At 45.7% G+C, this 22,500-nt stretch overlaps 1 protein-coding gene across 2 annotated transcripts in view; it reads left to right on the top strand.

The window, feature by feature from the left end:
- Window positions 1-22,500, top strand: part of flrt1a (fibronectin leucine rich transmembrane protein 1a) — a 45,358-nt gene that overhangs the window by 20,101 nt on the left and 2,757 nt on the right. Inside the window, exons 2-3 of one of the 2 annotated variants that reach the window (XM_081719665.1) lie at window positions 2,021-2,809; window positions 14,298-22,500. The exon at window positions 14,298-22,500 is cut by the window's right edge and continues 2,757 nt beyond it. In XM_081719665.1, the coding sequence (XP_081575791.1) occupies window positions 14,435-16,534 (2,100 nt within the window). In that variant the 5' untranslated portion in view covers window positions 2,021-2,809; window positions 14,298-14,434 and the 3' untranslated portion in view covers window positions 16,535-22,500. The remainder of the gene's footprint in view (window positions 1-2,020; window positions 2,810-14,297) is intronic. The other variant, XM_027017761.3, reaches the window with a different exon arrangement.

Genomic DNA, 22,500 nt, shown 5'->3' with positions numbered 1-22,500 from the left:
GCACAGCAGAACATCTCTGAAGAATGGCAGAACATCTTGGAAGGACAGCAGAACATCTCTGAAAAGCGGCAGAACATCTCTGAGGACAGAAAAACATCTCTGAAGAGCAGCAGAACATCCCTTCAGAAATTTGTGCAACCCTGGTACCTTTAATGCTCAAAAGGATTAAGAATGTCAAATGTCAAATACCCTACTGTTCAACTTAGAAGTAATGGAATTACTGTAATGTGATACAATTTTGAGTCGACATTTACGTGATATTGCACAGGTGTGTAACCAGTTCTGTTGTATACTTTATACTCTGACAAATTTTATATACTGACAAGTTTTAACTGACCATTCATTGATTGTACTCACATGTTCTTCTCATGTCTGTATGTGAGTAATAATGTCAAAGGCCATCTCTCAAACCAATCTATTCCACCTGCAAATTACACCAGGGAATCTGTGAACTGTGAAACATCTTATATCCATAACTGAACGTGACAGGTCCACGTCCCTGATGGTTCACTGGATCAATAAGACTGCAAGTCGTTTAGGCTGCACTGAAAAGTCTGATCTACAAAAGCTCCCTCACAAAACAGAACTGACTTCATCGAAGTCTGATCTACAAATGCTTCCTTACTCATAAAACAGAAATGACTTCGTCGAAGTCAATCAACTTCACTGATCTCATTTAAAACTTGTACAGATGAAAAGCTGAGGTCGCATTTGAGAAACATACTGCCCTGCTCCTGGAAAACATCCCATCGTCGCAGTCTTAAATGAGGCATGGGTGCTGCATGTAGCGCTGTGTTAAGAAAGTAATATGACAGGTTCCTACACGCACCTCATTTTACTTTTTCCTTATGGCTGTGCTCTGGTTTAACCCTTTGAGGTCTACCACACCGCTGCAGACATGTAGAAGCACAATGTAATGCTATAGTAATAAAAATAGAGTTGTGTACACAAATGTATGTTGTAATGCTGTATATCAGTTACAACAACGGTGACTAACGCTTGTCAGAATGATAATGTGCCCCTTTAAATACTCTGGTGAGACTTACAATTGTAATGTAGCTGGCCCGAGTGCCGCAGGGCGCAGGATAGGACACGCAGACTTCCTCGACGGTGCAAGACGTTTATTAACATTAAACACAGGTGGCACTCACACATGACACTTACAGTAAACATGACTCTACACTTAACATTAAACGATGAACACATACACATTAACGCGTGACTACACAAACTAACGTTACGGCTACAGAGCTCGGAGTTAACACGCACGTAGCGACAGTGATCAACAACGGTGCACATACTGACGGGTTTAAATAGACACACAAACATGCAACAGTAAACCCTGTGCACATGTGTGCAATCCCGGGGGGGCGTGGTTACAAACACACACAGGAGTCCCCCTGCATGCGGCGGGCCGTACCACGTGACTCGTGAGGGGAGGAGCCTTCCATGACATCAATAGTAAAGATCTGAAGACATCTTCTGAGGAGTCCTTGTGAGGCTACACGTTAATGTGTTTAACCAGCCAAAATCAACACCTCACACTCCATCACCATATGGTCTGGAAAAGCCCAGAGAAAATCTGGATTTTTCTGAACTACAAAGCTTTGAATCACACTGCAAACATAAAAAGTGTGACTACTCCAAAGACACTTTTTCAGTGTATAAGGTGAAGATTTTGAGCATATTTTAAGTGTTTTAGATCTCTTCAGTTTGGGAGACATTTGAAGTTATAGATATTTTTACCAGCGGATACACAAATGTGTGATAGGGCTGATTATTGGTTCCTTCAACATAAGATTCTGGACAGTTTTCTGACAGTTTATAAAGGTCCAGCCAAGACTGCCCACTCATTTTAATTCTGTATGAGCTTTAGCAGCCATGCAGACTCGAAGAGTCACACTGCTCTTCATCCTGTTCCTCTTCAAAAAAGCAGAACTGTCCGCTAAATCCTCTTTTTGTTTGCATTAGCTAATATGACTTTATCTCTAATAAATACCTCCATTTGTTTTCTTGGCAGAGCAAAGCTCTTCTGGACCCAACAAAGATCAATGGTCTCTGCTCTCAGGCCATCGCTGGCAAGGGTGGGGCACATCAATTGAATTACCGGGGACATCTAAGAGCAGTCCTTTCACTTGAAGTGAGAATAAACACAAAGTATAAAGAAAATCTCCAGCACACCAGGGACGGCGCGAAGCGCTCGTGCACGATGAGAAGGGCTCCATCCACGATGCAGCACGACTGCAAGCCACGCCAGTCGTCCATCCACACGTTTGGAACACTCTGCCTGATGACCAAGGAACACTCTGCCTGATGACCAAGGTCCAGATGCCATATCAGTGCTGATACTGGAGAGTCTTGGTTCAGCCTCGGCATCGCTGGGGGTCAGCACACAGAAACTGGCCTTTTGGTTGTTACCAACGAAACCAACGCAACACATACAAAAAAAAGTGACACGTCTTGCCTTGGCAGGAAGTGGATTTCGGGTGGATTATGTCACTACAATGACTGGGGCTTCCATGGACCCACACGGTCTCTGCTCAGTTTGGGACTTTCCACCGTCATCCGGCACTCCCAAACTCCAGTCTGGTGTTCTTCTGGAGTAAAACACCCAAATACAGTTGTACTCTTACCCCTCAGAAGTGTTCTTCAAATCTGCGAACCCATGGGGCCTGACACACATGCCCACGCTAAAAAGAACACATGCTACGACTTGGATACTGATCTTTTAAGTCAGCGAATTGGAGTCTGAGGCTTTCCGGACTGCACCTGGAGGCAGCCTTATAGCTTATAGCTGGGTGTGTTCAAGGTAAACGCCCTCTATTTAATCTGTGTCCTTGTTTCATGTCCCTTGATCCATCAACAGATCTGATGTGTTTCACTCCAAAGCAGAAAGATCACTACATATTATTTATCTATTTTGCCTTTCAGCTGTGTGTGGTTATAGTCAACTTCTTGTGGAATGACTACATAGTGAGCGGTTATGAGCTGGTTAGAGTGCGTGTTCACAAATGAGCACACGTGAGTGAGCAGCAAGGAGGAAGACAATGTGCCATTAAGCGGAGGAGAGTCTGACGGCTGACCAAATGAATAGCTGGCAAATAAAAGTGGGAAGATCCCATTTAACTCACGGCGTTGGTTTCAGCCTCCCCGATGATCTTATCAAGTAATTACAGTGATCGACAGACATGCTGACTGACAGGTCTTCAATCCAGTGAAATTTCAACACACACCATAGTGAATGCATTTGGATTTTGAGAATTGCACAAGGACCTGTGTTTGGTTCAGTTAATATAACAGAGATGATCCAACAGTATAAAATAGTAAAGGAAACACGGTATCATAGACATACAGATTTAGGCACATAGAAGAACGGTGCTGAAATACTTTCTATAGGATTTAGAAGGAGAAATCTATATTAATGAGAAGGACATTATGAGTGTCATTGTGTGTGCGCTATAACATATCTGTATACATAACCATGCAGAGTGTATGTAGACTCGTGTCTGAGTCTCAGATCTTGGGTCCTCACCCAAGGCATGTCTTGGCCATTCATCCTACCAGGTAAACTCTTCTCCAGTGAGACGCACTGTTTGTTTATTTATTTTTTAATTACTGTGACCACAATAGTTGGGTGAGCGAGTCAGAGGGAGTGAGGCACGAATGTCAGAAGTGAACACAGTTTATTAACAAAAAGGAAGCAAAGGCAAAAGATGAAATAAAAGGAACACTCATCTGGGAAGCAGGTCGCTAGATACAGCACAGTTAGCTGCAGGCATGGGTACCTGCGGGCCCCAAAGGCTCTGTATAACGCTTATTCTGGGCCCCAAAGGCTCTGTATAACGCTTATTCTGGGCCCCAAAGGCTCTGTATAACGCTTATTCTGGGCCCCAAAGGCTCTGTATAACGCTTATTCTGGGCCCCAAAGGCTCTGTATAACGCTTATTCTGGGCCCCAAAGGCTCTGTATAACGCTTATTCTGGGCCCCAAAGGCTCTGTATAACGCTTATTCTGGGCCCCAAAGGCTCTGTATAACGCTTATTCTGGGCCCCAAAGGCTCTGTATAACGCTTATTCTGGGCCCCAAAGGCTCTGTATAACGCTTATTCTGGGCCCCAAAGGCTCTGTATAACGCTTATTCTGGGCCCCAAAGGCTCTGTATAACACTTATTCTGGGCCCCAAAGGCTCTGTATAACGCTTATTCTGGGCCCCAAAGGCTCTGTATAACGCTTATTCTGGGCCCCAAAGGCTCTGTATAACACTTATTCTGGGCCCCAAAGGCTCTGTATAACACTTAATCTGGGCCCCAAAGGCTCTGTATAACACTTATTCTGGGCCCCAAAGGCTCTGTATAACACTTATTCTGGGCCCCAAAGGCTCTGTATAACACTTATACTGTGCCCCAAAGGCTCTGTATAACACTTATACTGTGCCCCAAAGGCTCTGTATAACACTTATTCTGGGCCCCAAAGGCTCTGTATAACGCTTATTCTGGGCCCCAAAGGCTCTGTATAACACTTATTCTGGGCCCCAAAGGCTCTGTATAACACTTATACTGTGCCCCAGAGGCTCTGTATAACACTTATACTGTGCCCCAAACCGCATGTAAAAGCTTTGATGACTTCTCCTGTAAGAAATTCTTACTGCTTACTGCACTATGATGAGGTGACTGACAGATAGGTTTAGTTGATTGACAGCTATAACTAGCCCTCTAGCAGAGTAGAAACATAGGCACTTTCTGCCAGTTACCACAGTTTTAACCACAGACTACAGCCAGTAATGTTTTTGGCACAGCATTACGGCTTTGAAAGATTTTGAAGGTGCTGGTAACAATGTTTGAAAGTTCCGTTCTGACAGATAAGTTGACAGTTTCAAAATGAAGCCATGTTCCAAAATGAAGCATTACTCTGCATTGTTTTTATTTATTTATTTATTTTTTGGATAAAGGGCTCAGCTTAATACCTACCTAGTTGCTAGTTTATGTTAGCAAAAGGTTGAAATAGCAGTGAAACATCTTTGAACAAGCTGTCCGATCTGCAAACCTGCCCGATTGTGTCTGCACATGCGCTGAATACCACCTCCCCCTCTTATATTACAGATCTCTGATGGGTGCATATGCCACATTACATTTGTACCGCGCTGTCCAATTTGTATGGAGCATATTCCGTGTAACGTTAAAAAAGCTGTCCTGACAGTGAAAAAATGTGAAATGCAACACAAATTATATTACTTTTCATTAGGACGGGCCGAAAACATGCCACAGTGAAATGCAAAGCATTCATTTCTATATTGAAAAACAATTAGCAAGGAGTTGAGTTTTTAAGAATTAGGTGCTGAAGTTGTGAAGGAAAATAATGCTTTTCCATCTAGAAAAGCAATCTGTGCTGCTGCATTGTAGTTCATTGTGTGATGCTCTCAACACGTCAGAACTATACACTAAGTATAGCATTGCTTTCCTACATAATGATCTCATTCTGTTTCCATTATGAGTGTGTGGAAACCGCGGCACACTTTAAATGCAATCACTGTCCAATCACAAACCTCTGCTTCTAGCTTATTCTGTGAAAATAATGAAAACTTATAAAGCCTATCCTATGTAGTATATATAAGCTGAGTGTCTGCTACTTTAACCCTGGCATTTTCTCAGAGATCAATAAAGTAGTAATAAAAATTATGTAATGCATATTGATTATTTCATATTGAACAAAAATCTACAGTGGAGAAAGTTATGGGCTGCATTGATGTGTTTGTTTGAAACGATAAAGTCTCCTGATGTCTACATTTCAAAGAGAATACACAATAATAACGTTTTGAAATGACCCTGATGATGAAAATCTGAGACAATCCTAGACAAGCTGAATTCTGAGTCGAGTCAACACGGCGTCTTTGGATATATGGTTTGTTGTTCCTAACAAACAGACATGGCAGAGTCACGCGAGGCGATCCTCAAATTTTGGGCAGGTTTGTTGGCACAAGAGATTAGGAGGGCTGGTGCACACAAGGAGCACATGAGGTCGCACGAGGCATCACCTCGGAACCGTGAAGTGTACCTACAATGTGGGATGAGTTAACATTACTTAGCAACCCCTGTTTCATTCATAATGAGCAAAGGTACCATGTGTAATGCAGCCCTTTTTCATTTTAGACATTCGAGACATTTGCAGTAAATCGTCTAAAACCCAGATCTGATATTTTCATGGGAACACTGCGTGCACAAAAGGAGAAGAATAAAAAAACAAATGCCAGATATGTAATGCAGTGATCAGTGGTTTATGGAATAACAGTCCAATAAACACAATTATGATTTCCTTGTTGACAGATATGAGCACTAACATTTAATGACTGTTAGTTAATGCCAGTTATAAAAAAAATCCTTTAGAATACAACTTATCTATTCAGTTGGAGTCTTATATAGGGAGTCTGGCTAGACCTGAGCAGAGGGCAGGAAAAGTGTGAACCGCAAATCTGATGCTACATAGCTTTGCCAAAGTTATGTGGGGGAAAGCTGTTTACATTTTCTTTTAATGCATTGCATACATTCAGCTTTTGGCTTCTAATTTTATGTCAGCAGTCCTTCTCCTCGTGGTTTGCTGTGGTTTGATGGAATTACAGAATGTATTATGTAGTTCCAAATATTTGCTTGTTTACTGTCTTCTGGAAACCTCTCTTGCTAATGCCCTAAAATGTTTGTGTCTAACTGCTGCTGGTTAAAGGGACAAGAAGTGTAATATGAGTGGCTGAGAAAACGCAAATTAGCCACAACACCCTCCTGTTTATATTCCACTTCACCCGACATTCTTGCGAATGGGCACTTCAGAAATGAATAACTGTTGCGATTTGCAGTACTTGACGTAGGACACTGTATTGTTGGGCCCTCTGCGTCTGACACGGCACCTGTGTGTGTGACATTGAATATGGCTGTGCATTTCAAAAAGGAATAGGGCAGAAATGTGCATGTTACAGGGCAAAGTAGGATGGGACTCAGCGTCTCCCGGTCCGATTACTCCAGTGGCAACAGGGACATGGGGAAGAGTGTTATGTGCAGGCGAGGGCTTTCATCAGCTGGAAGGCAAAAAAAAAAAAAAAAAAAAAAGACCAAAAAGAAAGGATTAAATGAGTGCAGTGGAAAAAGGGGAGAGAGAGTGAGAGACAGACAGAGATAGAGTAAGAGAGAGACAGAGAAAGAGAGCGGGAGGGATGGAAGAGAACTCGCCGAACAGAATGCTGTGCAGAAAAGGGGGACAGGCTGGAAAGAAAGAGACAAATGAAGGAATCAAAGGCAAACGAATTGAGAGGAGGAGGAGGAGATGAAAGAGGCTTACGGACAGGAGGAAGAGCTTGAATTTGAAATACAGAGTGTGTGTGTGTGTGTGTGTGTGTGTGTGTGTGTGTGTGTTTGTGTGTGTGTGTGTGAGAGAGAGAGAGAGAGAGAAGAAAGGTTGGTAAAAAGTGGCAGAACGGAACAGAAGGGCTTGCATGTGAGCGGCAGGGAGAAATTGCGACTCAATCAGCTGGCTTGTTTCTTATTCAGAGCACGTTCAGATATGGAGTATAATGGAGGGGAGGGAGAGAGACAGACACAGACGGAGGGAGAAAAGGAGATAGACGTTGTTCAATTTGGATTTAAACACACTGCCATCTTTTTATCTAACCGAAAATGACGGATTGAATACAAATGCAATATTCAGACATGTTAAGTATCCACCTACTCTAACCACAGGCCGACATGCAGCCATGCAGAATGAAAGCCAACACCCTCATGTCTAAATCTTATAGTCTGGAGCCCCCCCCCACACACACACACACAGACACACACACACACACACACACACACACAAAATGAATGTTCAACCTATCATTTGACATAACAAAAAAATAAGGAGGCTTCCTTTCTGAACAGTCGATGTAGGATCGAATGCACAGACTGTCAGCAAATGACTGAAGTTTGCATCTGTGGATCCAGTTTAGCTAAAACAGACTCAGTGCTTCAACTGAAAAAGCTAACTCTTTAGGAATTTTAGATTAACGCAGTAGCACATTTGAACACCACAGCACACAGTTGAAGCCATCGCACTTTCACTGTACTGCACAGCATAAAGAACACTAGCTCACAAAAGCACCCGGGCACACTATGACAGGAGCGCTCTAGTATCCTAAAATACATAAGGGCAAAGCTAGCACCCTAAATCACACCAGCATACTAAAGTACTGTAGAGCACTAAAGCCATCTAAAATACGCAGACTGAAATACCAACTGGTATTTTCTCAGTCCAAGAATAGTCCTAAACATAGACTAAAAAAGACTTTCCGTGTTGAGTCACCACTGACAATACAGTTTAGTTCAAGACTACGCTTAATGCATGTACATGAAGCTGACCCCTGGTGGTTATATTTTGGTAGGCTGTTTTTTGGCAATCCACCTTGTAAAGTTTCCGTTCCCTCAGAAATGAATCCCAGAGCTAGCCACAGAACAGCTGTGGAGCTGTTTTTAGCACCTCTCGATTTCAAGTTCAAATTTAAAATCAGGGTACTTTGTTGTGGAAGATTTCTAAATGGCAATGAATTATTCAACTGATTCGTTATCTCCAATGTCATTTCACAGGGTGACATTGTTTGATTTCTTTACAGATTAGTTGAGAACATTGTGATTGCACCTTTAATGGCTATACTCTAGCCTTTAAATTGTCATTTGCACCACATCAACAAAGCCGATGTGCAGAAAAATAAATGCCTCCTCTTAAGGAAGTCCGCCGCAATGGATCTATCCTGATGAATCATAGGCTGACTTTTCTGAAGGGAAAATAAAAGATGTGCAAGGGCTGAAGGGGAAATTACAGAGAGAGAGAGAGAGAGAGAGAGAGAGAGAGAGAAAGAGTGAGTGCATGTCTGAATAACACAGCCCCCCCCCCCCCCCCCCAAAGCTTTTCGTAGTATAAAAGCTTTTCTTATCATAAAACATTAGGATGTTAAAGAGCAGTCAATACCACTTTAAGCCCATAGCCTGCTTTGAGCTTTGAAACCAAAGTTGTTTGAAAGAAAGACTAAAGGGAGCAATGATGAAGGAGAGAATGTGGTGGGACAGGAAGACGGAGAGACCCGCCTGCCGGAGTGGTGATCGGAGCGAGCGGGAGCGGCTAGCATGTGCCCGAATGTGAAACGTGCATGGCTTCCGCCTGCTCGGTGCAGCCTCAGTGCCGGGTTCATCCTCTTCTTTGCAGAGGAGGCGGGAGCGTTTGAGAACACTGCGGTTACATCCTGCAGGCAGAGAACATTGTGGTGTCCGGTGAGAGGTCAATGCGATCGCATGTAGAGTACAAAAAAGTCTTTACAGTTGTTTTTGTTTGACCTTCTAGTTATGAACAAAGTATCATTTCAGTCATTAGTGATAGAATTACACTCTTGTATAATACATTATACAGTAATAATATATTTAATAGCACATCTTATATTACACAGTAGCATGTGAATATATATCATCATCCATCATCACCCATCATACTATTCTGAGTTAATAAATCCAATTTAGAACACGACCTTTCAAACTACGCTCGCTAACCACTTTATTACCTACACCTCACAGGTACCTTTTATAGGTGTTACAGACGCTAGCTGTGCACAATTTGCACCTTGTTAATCACTTTTGAGTTACTGACTGCAAGACAACAGCTGACAAGGTAGTTTTTGGGTGATGCAAAATTCTCAACAGTTTCACCGTTGTGAGGAGCAGAAGCAGTCAACCTCAGTGACACTGACCTGGTAGATGGCAATAGCGGGTGCTTGGATGGGGCGAATATATCAGGAACAGCAGTGTCTCTGCAGTCTTTGGACGTGCTAGTGTCACGGTTGGGTTGAAAATGGTCTGGCACCTAAAAATATCCAGCCAACAGTGATCCCATGGTTAGGCACTGCCTCTCGAGAAAGAATGAGCCGATTCTAGCTGTGCATGGAAACAGATGGCCTGTACACCTACAAGGTGTTTCTAATAAATAAATGTTTCTAATAAAGCTAGCGTTGAGTGTAAGGAGAGATCACAAAAGAAAGGCCTCTTAACAAATTGCCAGTTGTGTTGCCGCCTTCGACTCAGGTCTGATCCCATCAGACAGTACAGTCACTCATTTAACTGTGTTAAATGAAGGAGCCCATGGACATTGCAAACTCAATTTCTGGTTCATTTATTTGTATTTGAATATGTCCACTGTTTCTTTTCCCTCTGTCTCTTCAACGCTGCTCAGCTTCATTGCTTGGTCGCCTGGTATTTATCTGGGGGTGGGGCAGGGGTCTGGCTTGGCTGCTAATCGCTAATGCTTCAAATATTTACATTTAATCTGCGAATCAGAAGGAGAGGACCAATGAAGTCCGTGGGTAACAGGTTTTTAATTGTGGAACATGCTCCTTTAGTTGCCAAGTGGAATTTACTCTGTAAACATCACTGTCAAAGAGAGGGGAGGAAAAGGGGGGAGAGAGAGAGAGAGAGAGAGAGAGAGAGAGAGAGAGAGAGAGAGAGAGAGAGAGAGAGAGAAATCTTGGTCATTCAGTTGTTGGAACCCCAGAAGACTGCTGATGCAGAAGGAATATGGACACATCTGACTGTCGCTCTGTGTTAAAGTATGAAGGTTTAAACCACACTGTCAATCTCAGCCGAGGCTTTCAAAACATTCCTGTTGACAGTCATTTGACTTATAACTGACAGTTGGGAGATACAGGAAGCCTTTAACCCCACCCCTCCAATATGTACAGCATATACCTACCTGACTCTCGCGGTCTCTTCCTGTTGTCATATAATCTGCCAACTATTTCCACATGACCCCTGAGCAAATGGCCTACTTTCACTCCCTTCTTCAGGGTTTTATTTTATTTGTACAGCACTATGTGGTTTGCTGACTAGCTAGCAGCAAGAAGCCACATTACAGTCTGTGTGTGTACTGAGTTCCACCTTTTTTATTTACTTGCTTAATGTTTGTCTGCATATTCAATAAATCTAGAATGTTTCTTTTGTCGTAAGCATTATATAATTGAGTGAATTACACTGAAATGTAGTTCAGTATTAGAAATCACTTCAGGAATTAGTAGATTTGCAGCTCATTAATCATTTAAGAGTGTAAACATGTTAAATGTTTATTTACATTCTATCATATATTTATCACTGAAAACTTTTACTGCCGAGGGACAGCTACCATAGTAACTTTGAGGAAGTCAGCAGATTTTCCACCCTTATACTGCCTGTGAGTTTTCTTTTTATTTGATACTAATGGCACCAGTGCACTGACTGAATGCAAGTGATTCATAATGCAGGCCTAGACATTAGCTTGCAAGACGTTTTACTCATATTGTTCACAGCAAAGACAGACACTGCCAAAACCCCTCTCTAATAACACATCTTTACAACTCCACAGTTTAGCATTATGTTCATACATTTTGTGTGCTCTGGCCCAATTGCATTTCTGATAGGGGTGGCTGAACATCGATGTGAATTCTACCATTCTCAGAGGTTAATCGATAACCAAAGTAATAGGAAGGTGAAGCTCTGGGACAGAGTTATTCAAGTCTGGCCCTCCAATCTATATCTGGTCTTGGATTCTGTAATCGGTGATAATTGTTTGACAAGTTAATGTAACTAGTTAGCTGCTTTCTCAGCACACCTGACACCGCAGTAAAGAATACACCCCTGCTGTGGAAAGAAAATGGGAGGATGAATCCAGTGGAGATTTCTTAGTTCTGGATATGTGTGACTCTCAGAACACCCGCCTTAAAACGAGCATACGTTTTCTCCTCTCGTCCGTCCGTCTGCTCACTAATTCACCCGTTTCCTCGCGTCTTCATCAGCGCATCCGTCTTTCCAGGCTGTATTCCTACGTCCTCTCTTTCCAGTTCCCCAACTCAAAAGAAGCTCATATTTCCAGACATGCGCTGGCACGCCGATAAGCGCGCTCGGGCTTTATCTCCCGCCCGCCATCGAACGCTGCCGCATCTTCCCATACGTCGGTGTTCCTCCCTGATAAAACCATAATTTTTATTTCGCACACATGCACGTGACAGCCGGGAGCACCAGATATGGTTTCATTGTTATGCCGGGAATTTTATTGGGGGAGATAGCCGAGCTGCGGATATGCTCTCTCTCTTGCTCAGGCCTGTCCCAGGGTCCCAGCATGTAAATTGATAGAGTCCCAGGCTACCCTCACACTGGCTGGAATATTGGAGAAACGGGGGGATGAGGGGGACCACAGGCGACAGGCTGTCTGGGCAGACGCATTTCAGCCTATTCCCCAGTGATTCAGACTCCCCCCCCACACACACACAGCTGCACACACACGCACACACACACACACACGAATGCTAGTGGATGCACAGGGTCCCACACGCATCCACATAAATTCTAGCATCCATCTATAAGCACAGACGTGATTGCACATCAGCTTCCCTGTGACTCAGACACAGTCTGCACAGAAATGTCATGTAGGAAATATATTTTAAGTGAACACTGAGAACAGAAAAACACATATTTTAACTTCTTTATTTAAGTCTACAGTTAAAAAAAAAAAAGGTTAAAAGACCCAAAATGAAATGCACAAATTGGCATGTAATGCACAAACAAGTGAGCACATCAGCAACAGTTATAACAGCACAGTCCACAGTAGAGAACCTTTACGGACAAATAAGGCACCTTTTCCTCCAGTTGTGCTGGTCTACAGTAAATGCAGATATAGATCTGTATTTTGCAAGTTGATTTACTTTTATCTTTGGTAAACTGAGAATTTGAAAACCCCTAATAATCAATTTGTGTACATGACCAAGACTCCCAAATATAAACACAACAAAAGTACAATTATAGTCACAATTACTGATTGACTGTACAAGTGACTGATACTTCAGAATATTTGTACAGTAAGCTTACAGCCCGCCTCTAACACAATTACACAATCTTCAATTAACACAATCTTCGTCATCTACAAAACACACACACACCCACACACACACGCACACCCGTAAACACACACACAGACACACACACATACCCCCCCCACACACACACAGCCATACACACACACACACACACACACACACACATGCACACGCACACATGCACACACACACACACATCCACACATACCCACACACACACACACGCACCCACGCACATGCACACACACGCACCCACGCACATGCACACACACACACCCACACACAGACACACACACATGCACACACACACACACACACACGCACACCCACACACACACACACACACACACACACACGCACACACACACACGCACACACACAGACACACGCGCACATGCACACGCACACATGCACACACACACACACACATCCACACATACCCACACACACACACACGCACCCACGCACATGCACACACACACACAGACACACACACATGCACACACACGCACACACACGCACACCCACGCGCACACACACACACACACGCACACACACCAACACACACACACACACACACACACAGTCATCCTTAATCCATAATAACAAATCCATATGCTCTGTAATCTCTCCCACTCTCCTCTTATTGTGTATGTCTCTCTCTCACTCTCTCTCTCTCGTTTTTGTTTTTCTGAATAAAGTGACCTCAATACCTCATACTACTTGACAGATTCATTTGACCAGCTGTTTAATCATCCCGTTATCCCTCACCACTCCCTCCCCCTTCCAACACTTAAACAAACACCACACGCATGTACACACACACACACACAGATGCAAACCCATTCGTGTTCACAGGGCTGATACAGAAAAGGTGTGTCAGCATTATCACACTGGGTCTAGAAGGAAACCAAGGGTGTCCATGCTTAAAACATCAGTGTTTGCACTAAAATCTCTGTGTGCACACACTCCAGAGTAAGTGGCACACACAAGCACAACATGGCCATTTAGGAACAGTGGTATGTCCGCTGCCGTTTGTCACTACCAGTGGTATGTGGAAGCCTTCTTTTGGCATTAACTTGCGTTCTGTTACATTAAGCTCCACATATCAGTGAGCAAGATTTTACTCCGACGGCAGCTGTCATCAGGTCGATCTGGCCCATTTCTCCTAATCTCCCTCATACCCTCATACCACGTGACTGGTGGCTCCTACTCGCAAATATAGGCAGTTTGGTTTTGCTGTTCAGTCAAGTCGTGACTATACATATTTGGTTTGGATGTGTTTAGATATATGATGTAATAAACCTACACTGAATGCGGCATTCCAGGGTTTTTCTTTCAGTGGGGTCTTTGGGTGTTAATTCAAACTTGTTTCTGCTTTCTCTCTCTCTCCCTAGGTTAACCAGTCTAGGCCTACTGTGAGCATAGACTAGATTCCTCTGCAACTGAGCCAGGAGTACATACATCCTGGGAGCCATAAAGTAGCCAAGTAGAGAAAGAAGGCACAGCTTCCCGAAGAGGAGCCCTGGGCATCATGGCTCCTGACAGCGTGGCCGAGCTTCGCGATTGGCTCTTCCTTTCCCTGCTGTGCCTCACGCTATTGGCCGAGATGCTGGAGTGCGCTGCGGCTTCCTCGCAGGGACTGGACGGCGAGGGGGACGCGGTGTGCCCGTCTGTGTGCCGCTGCGACGAAGACTTTATCTACTGCAATGACCGCAGGCTCAGTGCCATCCCACCACTGCCCCCATCTGCCACTGTCCTTTATCTTCAAAACAATCACATAGACAATGCAGGACTGCCCACGTCCCTCGAGCACCTCACCACAGTGCGGGTCATATATCTCTATGATAATGAGCTGGATGACTTTCCCATGCATCTACCACCATCATTACGGGAGCTACATCTCCAAGACAACAACATCCGGGTGTTGCCACGGGCGGCGCTGGCCAGGCTCCCTCTGCTGGAGAAGTTGCATTTGGACGACAATTCGGTGTCCACGGTTAGTATAGAAGACCAGGCTTTTGCCGACAACCCGCGCCTACGACTGCTCTTCCTCTCCCGAAACCACCTTTCCAGCATTCCGTCTGGGCTTCCAGCCTCACTGGAGGAACTTCGGTTAGATGACAACCGCATTTCAACGATCCCCACACACGCCTTTCGTGGCTTGTCTTCTCTTCGCCGCCTTGTCTTGGACGGTAACCTCTTGGCCAATCAGCGCATTGCAGACGACACCTTCTCACGTCTTTCGAACCTCACAGAGCTCTCATTGGTGCGGAACTCCCTTCAAACTCCACCTCTCAATCTACCCAGTGCACACCTGCAGAGACTCTCCCTCCAGGACAACGCGCTCATCCATATGCCACGGGGCTCCCTGGATGGAATGCGTAGATTACAGAGGCTGGATCTCTCTGGTAACAACCTGACCACACTTCCCAGAGGTTTGTTCCGGGACTTGGAAACCCTCGGGCAGCTGCTCGTGCGTGGCAACCCTTGGCACTGTGGATGCAACCTGCGCTGGCTGTACGACTGGCTGGAGGCCAAGGGGAATACCATCACAGTCCGAGGACTGACTTGCCAGTCGCCAGAGCGTGTGCGTGACATGTCACTAAGGGACCTTACCAGCCAGATGGACGAGTGCGAGCTGGCAGCTGCTGGAGGTGGAGGGGTAGGTGGTCCGGGCTCCACAGGAGGGGGGAGTGCTGGCGGCAGCAGAATGGGAGGACCAGGAGTAGCGGCCAGCTCCACGACTCTGTCCCCTCCGCAAGGCTCTCTGTTCACCCTGCGGTCCAAGCGTCCAGGTCTGGGACTTCCAGACACAGGCTTGGACTACACTCTTGGCAGCAGTGGCGTGGGCAAGAACCTGGCTCTGAATGTGAAGACTCTGTCCCACGACAGCATCAGAGTTACATGGAGCGTGGCCCAACCATCTTCTTCCTTCAGGCTCAGTTGGCTCCGCCTGGGGACTAGTGCCACCATGGGTTCCATCACAGAGACTCTGGTGAGGGGAGACCGCAGAGAGTATCTCCTTACTGCCCTCCAGCCAGCATCCAGTTACATCATCTGTATGGTGCCACTAGTCTCTGGCAGTGGGAACAAAGGCAGCATGTCCAGCACAGACATGGACTCTGATGAGGTTCCAGTGTGCGCCAAGGCTGAGACATCTGATCCCAGCCTGTCAGATGTCGACCAGGGCGATGGTCAGGGCTCGGAGCAGATCACCTCACTCCCACTGGCTGGGATCATCGGTGGCGCTACAGCCATAGTCTCCCTTGCACTTATCTTTGGCATATTCTGCTGGTATGGGCATCGGGCTGGGCGCTTTTCCTCAAGGGATCACTACAGCCGCAGTAGCTCACGTAAGAGCAAGCACTACGATGACTACATTGAATCAGGCACTAAGAAGGACACCACCATCCTAGAGATCCGAGGACCTGGCTTCCAGATGACACCAATGGCAGCCAGAGAGCCCCTGCAGCCCAAACCAATCCGAGAAGATTACATCATACACACTATCTTCCCCTCCAATGGCACAGGCCTATACAAACCGAACCATCACATGACCAACTCAGGCTATGGCACCAATCGCGGCTACCGAGAAGGAGGCATCCCAGATATAGACTACTCATACACGTGATGAGCCTGATTTAGCGAATGCTGTTAGGAATCATGTACTGGATAGATGCACAGTTTTTTAATCAGTGTGGGGTCTGCAGCACCCCTTTGTGCCTTCTAGTCTCCGTTCCAACCAAGCGTGCTGGTCATGGCTCCGAGGAAGCTCTTAATTGGCCCAGAAGCCTGCTAAGAAACAGCTTTCTGTGTTTGGTGCCAGGACGTAGCTGCACCATTTCAGGTGGTGATACCAACTGTAATTTTCTCTCCTCTGGTTTAACCTAGTGTGTCCTCCGAGTAACTGCTTTACCCCTGGCTGCCGCAACGAGGCAGATTCAAGGGCAGCACATGTTGTACTTAACACAGAGTCTTTTTATTTCGAACTCAGATCATATATAATCTGGTTAAGTGGCATTTACTGGGAATGAAAACAAAACAAACAAACAAAATGACCTGGATATGAACATTCACATCCCCATGGCTCTAATGATTAGCTGCCTAAGGACTTCCCAACATTGCTCAAGACTCGAGCTTGTGGACTCTTGGTCTGAGGAGTCCACCATTGGCCAAAGTGACTGGAAAGAGAGTCATAGAGGAGAAGGATCACTCAGTGCTGTCTCTGCAGTTCAGTTCTTCTAGAAAAACATGGGCTGACATTTTGGATCCCCTTTAATGAGACTGTCATTCCCTGGAATTAAGAGAATGCAGAGTTACAAACATAAGCCCTGAATGGTGATGCGTCACTGAGTTAAAACGCCTCAAAAAAATTTTTTTAAAAATAATAATAATCTTGACAAGCCAGCAAGTTGCCTGAAAAAATGTGCATAGCGCATCAAGCCGTACGTTGTCTGGTTCCTTTTAACATGGACCTAATGTGGAATGTGTTCTGTGAGAAGGGCCAGGTGCAATTACACTGACTGACTTTCACACTGAAAATTACAACATTGCTTTATATATATATATGTATATATATATATATATATATATATATATATATATATATATATATATATATATATATATATATTTAAAATGCACTGAATACAAGCAAGGTGTGTAGATACTTGGATAGAACACACAGACTTGAACTTGCGAAAGTGTGAAAACATATTCTGTGTTCCAGCCTTGTTTCCCTCTTTTTTAGTTTATTTATCTCATATTGTTGTCTTTTTTTTATTACGTTACATTTGCTTAAATATAACTCAGTCGGTCCAGCTGCTGGTGACATTAAAAACACTGTGGTTTTACCTAGTCCTGTAACTGATGTAATGGTGAAGAGGGTTATTTTGGGTCAGAGGGTTGTCATTATTTTATTATGAGCTCTCCACCTGACCAGTTAGGTCCCAGACCCCATTGGCCAGACTCTTCAACAATCCAGACAGCGCCAGCACCACACTCAGCTCCGTTGATGCCCACAAAGAAGCAAGAAACAGGAAGTAGCATCGATTCTGACACTGCTGAAGCAAAAAAAAAGCAGAGATGCCCCCCTTCTGGCTGATAGCACAGATGTAGTGTAACATAGTCCAGTCTCCTCACCTGTAGTTTTGCTGTATACCTTACCATGAGTAAAGTTAGGATTCAGTGAAGTGAAACTGATTCTAGCTCAACACAAAGGCACTTTTAACCAATTGCCTCCCCTTGGCCATTTCCTGGAAATGGAGTCTGTTCGGTTGCCTGCAGACATGACAAGTTGGAAGAAGGAATTGCAGCTTACACCTCCGTACAAGCGTGTACTCTATAATTCACCAGGCTCACCCAAACACAGGTGCAGTAAATAAAGCTGCCGCCTGCCTTGTTCGTCAATGGGAGGGAAAGACCTCTGCTGGGAGAAGTGACGAGCAGAAATCCAAACCGTACCACTGTGGACCCGCACTGTGCGAGCGCAGGCCGAGAGCTCCTGAATGACGGCGCCTCTGAATTGACAATGCGGTGTTGTTTTTTGTTTCCTTCTTCTTTTATGTTCCCGTTCCGTTTTTCATGGACGTAGGGCATCTGGCATTGCACTCGGGGCGGGGAGGCAAGTCTGTGAAATGGGCTCATCTTTGCGTAGCTCCATTAGGCAGTGCTCAGACACTAAGGCACAGTGAAACCTCCACCGAGCAAAAGAGTGGGGGAGATTATACACACAAGATGTGTGTCATGAACTGCACCAGAGGCCTAAGCTGAAATGAAGCCTTAGGCAGAAGCATTGTGCTAGTGTGGTATTCACCCAGGCATAAAATTGTTTGTCATCACCTTCATGTCTGGCACTACATTAATACTCTCTGTCTCCCTCCCTCTCTACTGTCCTTTTCTCACTTCTCTGTCTTTCCCCCTCTCACCTCATCGCCCATTCCTCTCTACCGCAAGACCCCCTTTCTTTCTGGACTCCTCTTTCTCATCTCCTATTCTCCCCTCCTCTCGTCCTCTCCCCTTCTGCCGGCCCTCTTCTCTTCGCGTTGCGCCTGCGTTTGAACGGCCGGAGCAGATCGAGCTTGCCTGCCAGCTCGTTCCGCCTTGCTTTTGGGATCGTGATTGACAGCGCGCCCTGCCGGAACCTCCTCCGCACCAGAGCGCAAATCAAACATGGCCCTGGACCTCGCTGATGCGATCCGGCTACTTTCGAGTCCTTGAGCGCCGGCCTTTTCTGTCGGTTCTTGCTTTGTCTCCGCGTTCAGATGCGTTCGGATGCATCGCGCGTACGACGCGCCGCTAACGCGGCACTGGCCGGCGGACGGCCTCTTGCCGAAGATGACGCCCTTGTTTAACAAAAGGTCGCCTAAGATTTTTAACGACTGCAGTAATAAAAGTCTGCTCAGCCCTGACTGTCTCACAAAAAGATGGCAAACTGCAAGGCTTACAGTTAGCAGCTGCAGAGGTGAGTGGAGTACCTAAAGCACAGTCTTCAGTCCAATCCTTATCACAAAGAAACCACCCACCTAAAAAGGACACACTCGCAGACACTCGCGCTTTCTATTCCCCATCCGCGCACACTCCCTCGCGTCTGAAAGCCCCTTTGATGGGCCGCTGCCGTTTCGTTTTGACTTTGCAGAATGTGGGACAAGGATGTGCGCGTGTGTGTTTACGTGTGTTTTGTGAATGTGTGTGAGGACGCACGTATGTCAAGCACGCATGTTGTGGAGGCGTTAAGAGCACGTGAGGGCAGTTGTTTTCCTTTTTTTAAAACAAACAAACAAAAAAAAAAAAAAAAAAAAAAAAAAACCTGCAGATTCTGCACCTCCTGCCGACTCGGACCAGCAGTTGTTCCACCTGCAGCCCGTTAACGCAGATGTCTCCCTGCACACACACCCAAATATGCACACACATACACACACACACACACACACAGACACAGACACACACACACACGCTCACACACACACACACACACACGCTCACACACACACACACACACACGCTCACACACACACACACACACACGCTCACACACACACACACACACACACACAGACAGACACACACACACACGCTCACACACACACACACACACACACACAGACACACACACACACAGACACACACACACGCTCACACACACACACACACAGACACACACACACACACACACGCTCACACACACACACACACACAGACACACACACACACGCTCACACACACACACACACACACGCTCACACACACACACACACACACACAGACACACACACACACGCTCACACACACACACACACACACACACAGACACACACACACACAGACACACACACACAGACACACACACACACGCTCACACACACACACACACACGCACACACACACACACACAGACACACATTCTCTCACTCTCTTCTGCTGTCTCACCCATGAGAAAAGTTCTAACATCCGCACACTCCAGAAATAACATCATTTCCCTTGTTCCCTCCTCACGAAATAATGTCACTGTCACATTGCACCCGCAAACAGGTTCAGCTATTTCCCTCTACTGCCTGTGTCTTCCTTTTTATTTATTTCTCTTATATGTATCGCTCTCGCTCTCTCTCTCTCTCTCTCTCTCTCTCTCTCTCTCTCTCTCTCTCTCTCTCTCTCTCTCTCTCTCTCTCTCTCATGCTCCCTCGTTTGAAAAACATTCCCTCAGGTGGTGTCATTGGCCCTCTCTGATTCTCATCCCTTCTGGGCTATAATCATTACGCTCACCCAACCTTGGGAGCAGAGACGTGTAGCTCTTTCATTTAGTCTACGGGAGGCAGCTTGCCTGTAATGACATCATGCTGGCCGAGGCAGTTACTCAGTGGGAACGGCCTGGCAAACGCTTCACGCTCGTATGCCGCGCTTCACGCTCGTATGCCGCGCTTCACTCTCGTATGCCGCGCTTCACGCTCGTATGCCGCGCTTCACTCTCGTATGCCGCGCTTCACGCTTGTATGCCGCGCTTCACGCTCGTATGCCACGCTTCACGCTCGTCTGCCACGCTTCACGCTCGTATGCCACGCTTCACTCTCGTATGCCACCACTTGAAGGCTTGGTTCAGTCTCACCGGTACAGAACCACATTCCAGCCACTAGAACACACATGGCTGTAACACAACCGCCTCTAATTTACCGCTGCGGCTTGCCAGCCACATCACACAGCAGCGATGCTTACAGGAGCTCCTATGGTGAAGGCCTCGTTCTATCAAGCCTGTTCCGTTCAGTCAGAACTGCAGCAAGACAGAACCCTTTTGCGGCCCGGCCCGACCCAGCCCGGCCTGGCTTTTGAACTGCAGCGAGACAGAACCCTTTTGCGGTCCGGCCCGACCTTTGAACTGCAGCGAGACAGAACCCTTTTGCGGCCCGGCCCGGCCCAGCCCGACCTTTGAACTGCAGCGAGACAGAACCCTTTTGCGGCCCGGCCCAGCCTCCTTAGTACATGCAGCAAGCAGAGTCGTTATCCGCTGACGAAGGCAGCACGTAATCGTTAAAGGCCACGAAACGAAATCCATTACTCAACCAAAGGAGGTATTGGCAGGTTTTCCACCAAACAAATACATCACAGGTTATTTCCACTGTGCCCCATATAATGGCTGACCGAGTGGCAGTTCAGTGATGCACAGCGTGTGCTTCTGTGAGCAAGGGTCCTCGGTCACAGAGGCGTCAGCATCCAAGGTCTTCAGCCAGGAGGTGCATACACCGCAGTCTGACAAACCGGTCCTCTGTTGTCCCTATGCATCCTATATGTGATTTGTCCTGGGGTGGGGATTAGTACAGTATACTGCTGTCTCATCAGTATTTCTTAGCAGAATGTCTAGGTACGGCAAAACGGATGCTGCTATCAGTCCTCCAGAAATACAGTTTCTTGAAACAATTCAATATTTTTTCTTTCTTTCTTTTTTTTTTAAGGTAACAAGGCAGCAAGGATAGACTGTTAAGTACAGTTTGCTTTCCTTTGTTCTTTGATTACCTTTGCTGGAGAGAGAGGAACCGGAAGACAGGAAGGAGTCCCTTTTCCCCCCGTTGGTTGCTGCTTTTGAACACAGGGCTCTCTCTTCCTCTGTTGGACTGGGTGGCTATGACTCAAAGTGAAGAAAAAAGCCTATTTTGTATAAAGTATGTTTCTTTTCTATGTGATTAAAAAGAGATGTACTAAACTTGGCTCTGGTTTTGATGCGTTTGAAAAAGTGAGGCAGAGGGTGCGTGTGCTCGTGTGTGTGTGTGTGTGCTCGTGTGTGTGTGTGTGTGTGTGTGTGTGTGTGTGTGTGTGTGTGCATTCTCCTTCTCTTTTACACGCACACATGCACACACACATTATATCTTGAAAACCAAGAGATACAAGGGAGCAAGGGACACACGTGCCTATCAGTACACACACCCCTTCACACAATCCTGAAACTAAAAACTAATACAAAGAAGAAATGCAAGTTATTTCTTATAATATAATGTTGCTGAAACACAATCACATTACATTTCAAGCCTGTACATATATTTTGAAATTTAATTTCAAAAAAATAATTGAGGTAAATATGGGGTGGGAATATGTAATTAGATATATTCAGCA

Source organism: Electrophorus electricus, chromosome 8 (assembly GCF_041902795.1).
Source record: "Electrophorus electricus isolate QZ-2024a chromosome 8, ASM4190279v1, whole genome shotgun sequence".
Lineage (NCBI taxonomy): Eukaryota > Metazoa > Chordata > Actinopteri > Gymnotiformes > Gymnotidae > Electrophorus > Electrophorus electricus.
This window is presented reverse-complemented; position numbering and strand designations above follow the sequence as displayed.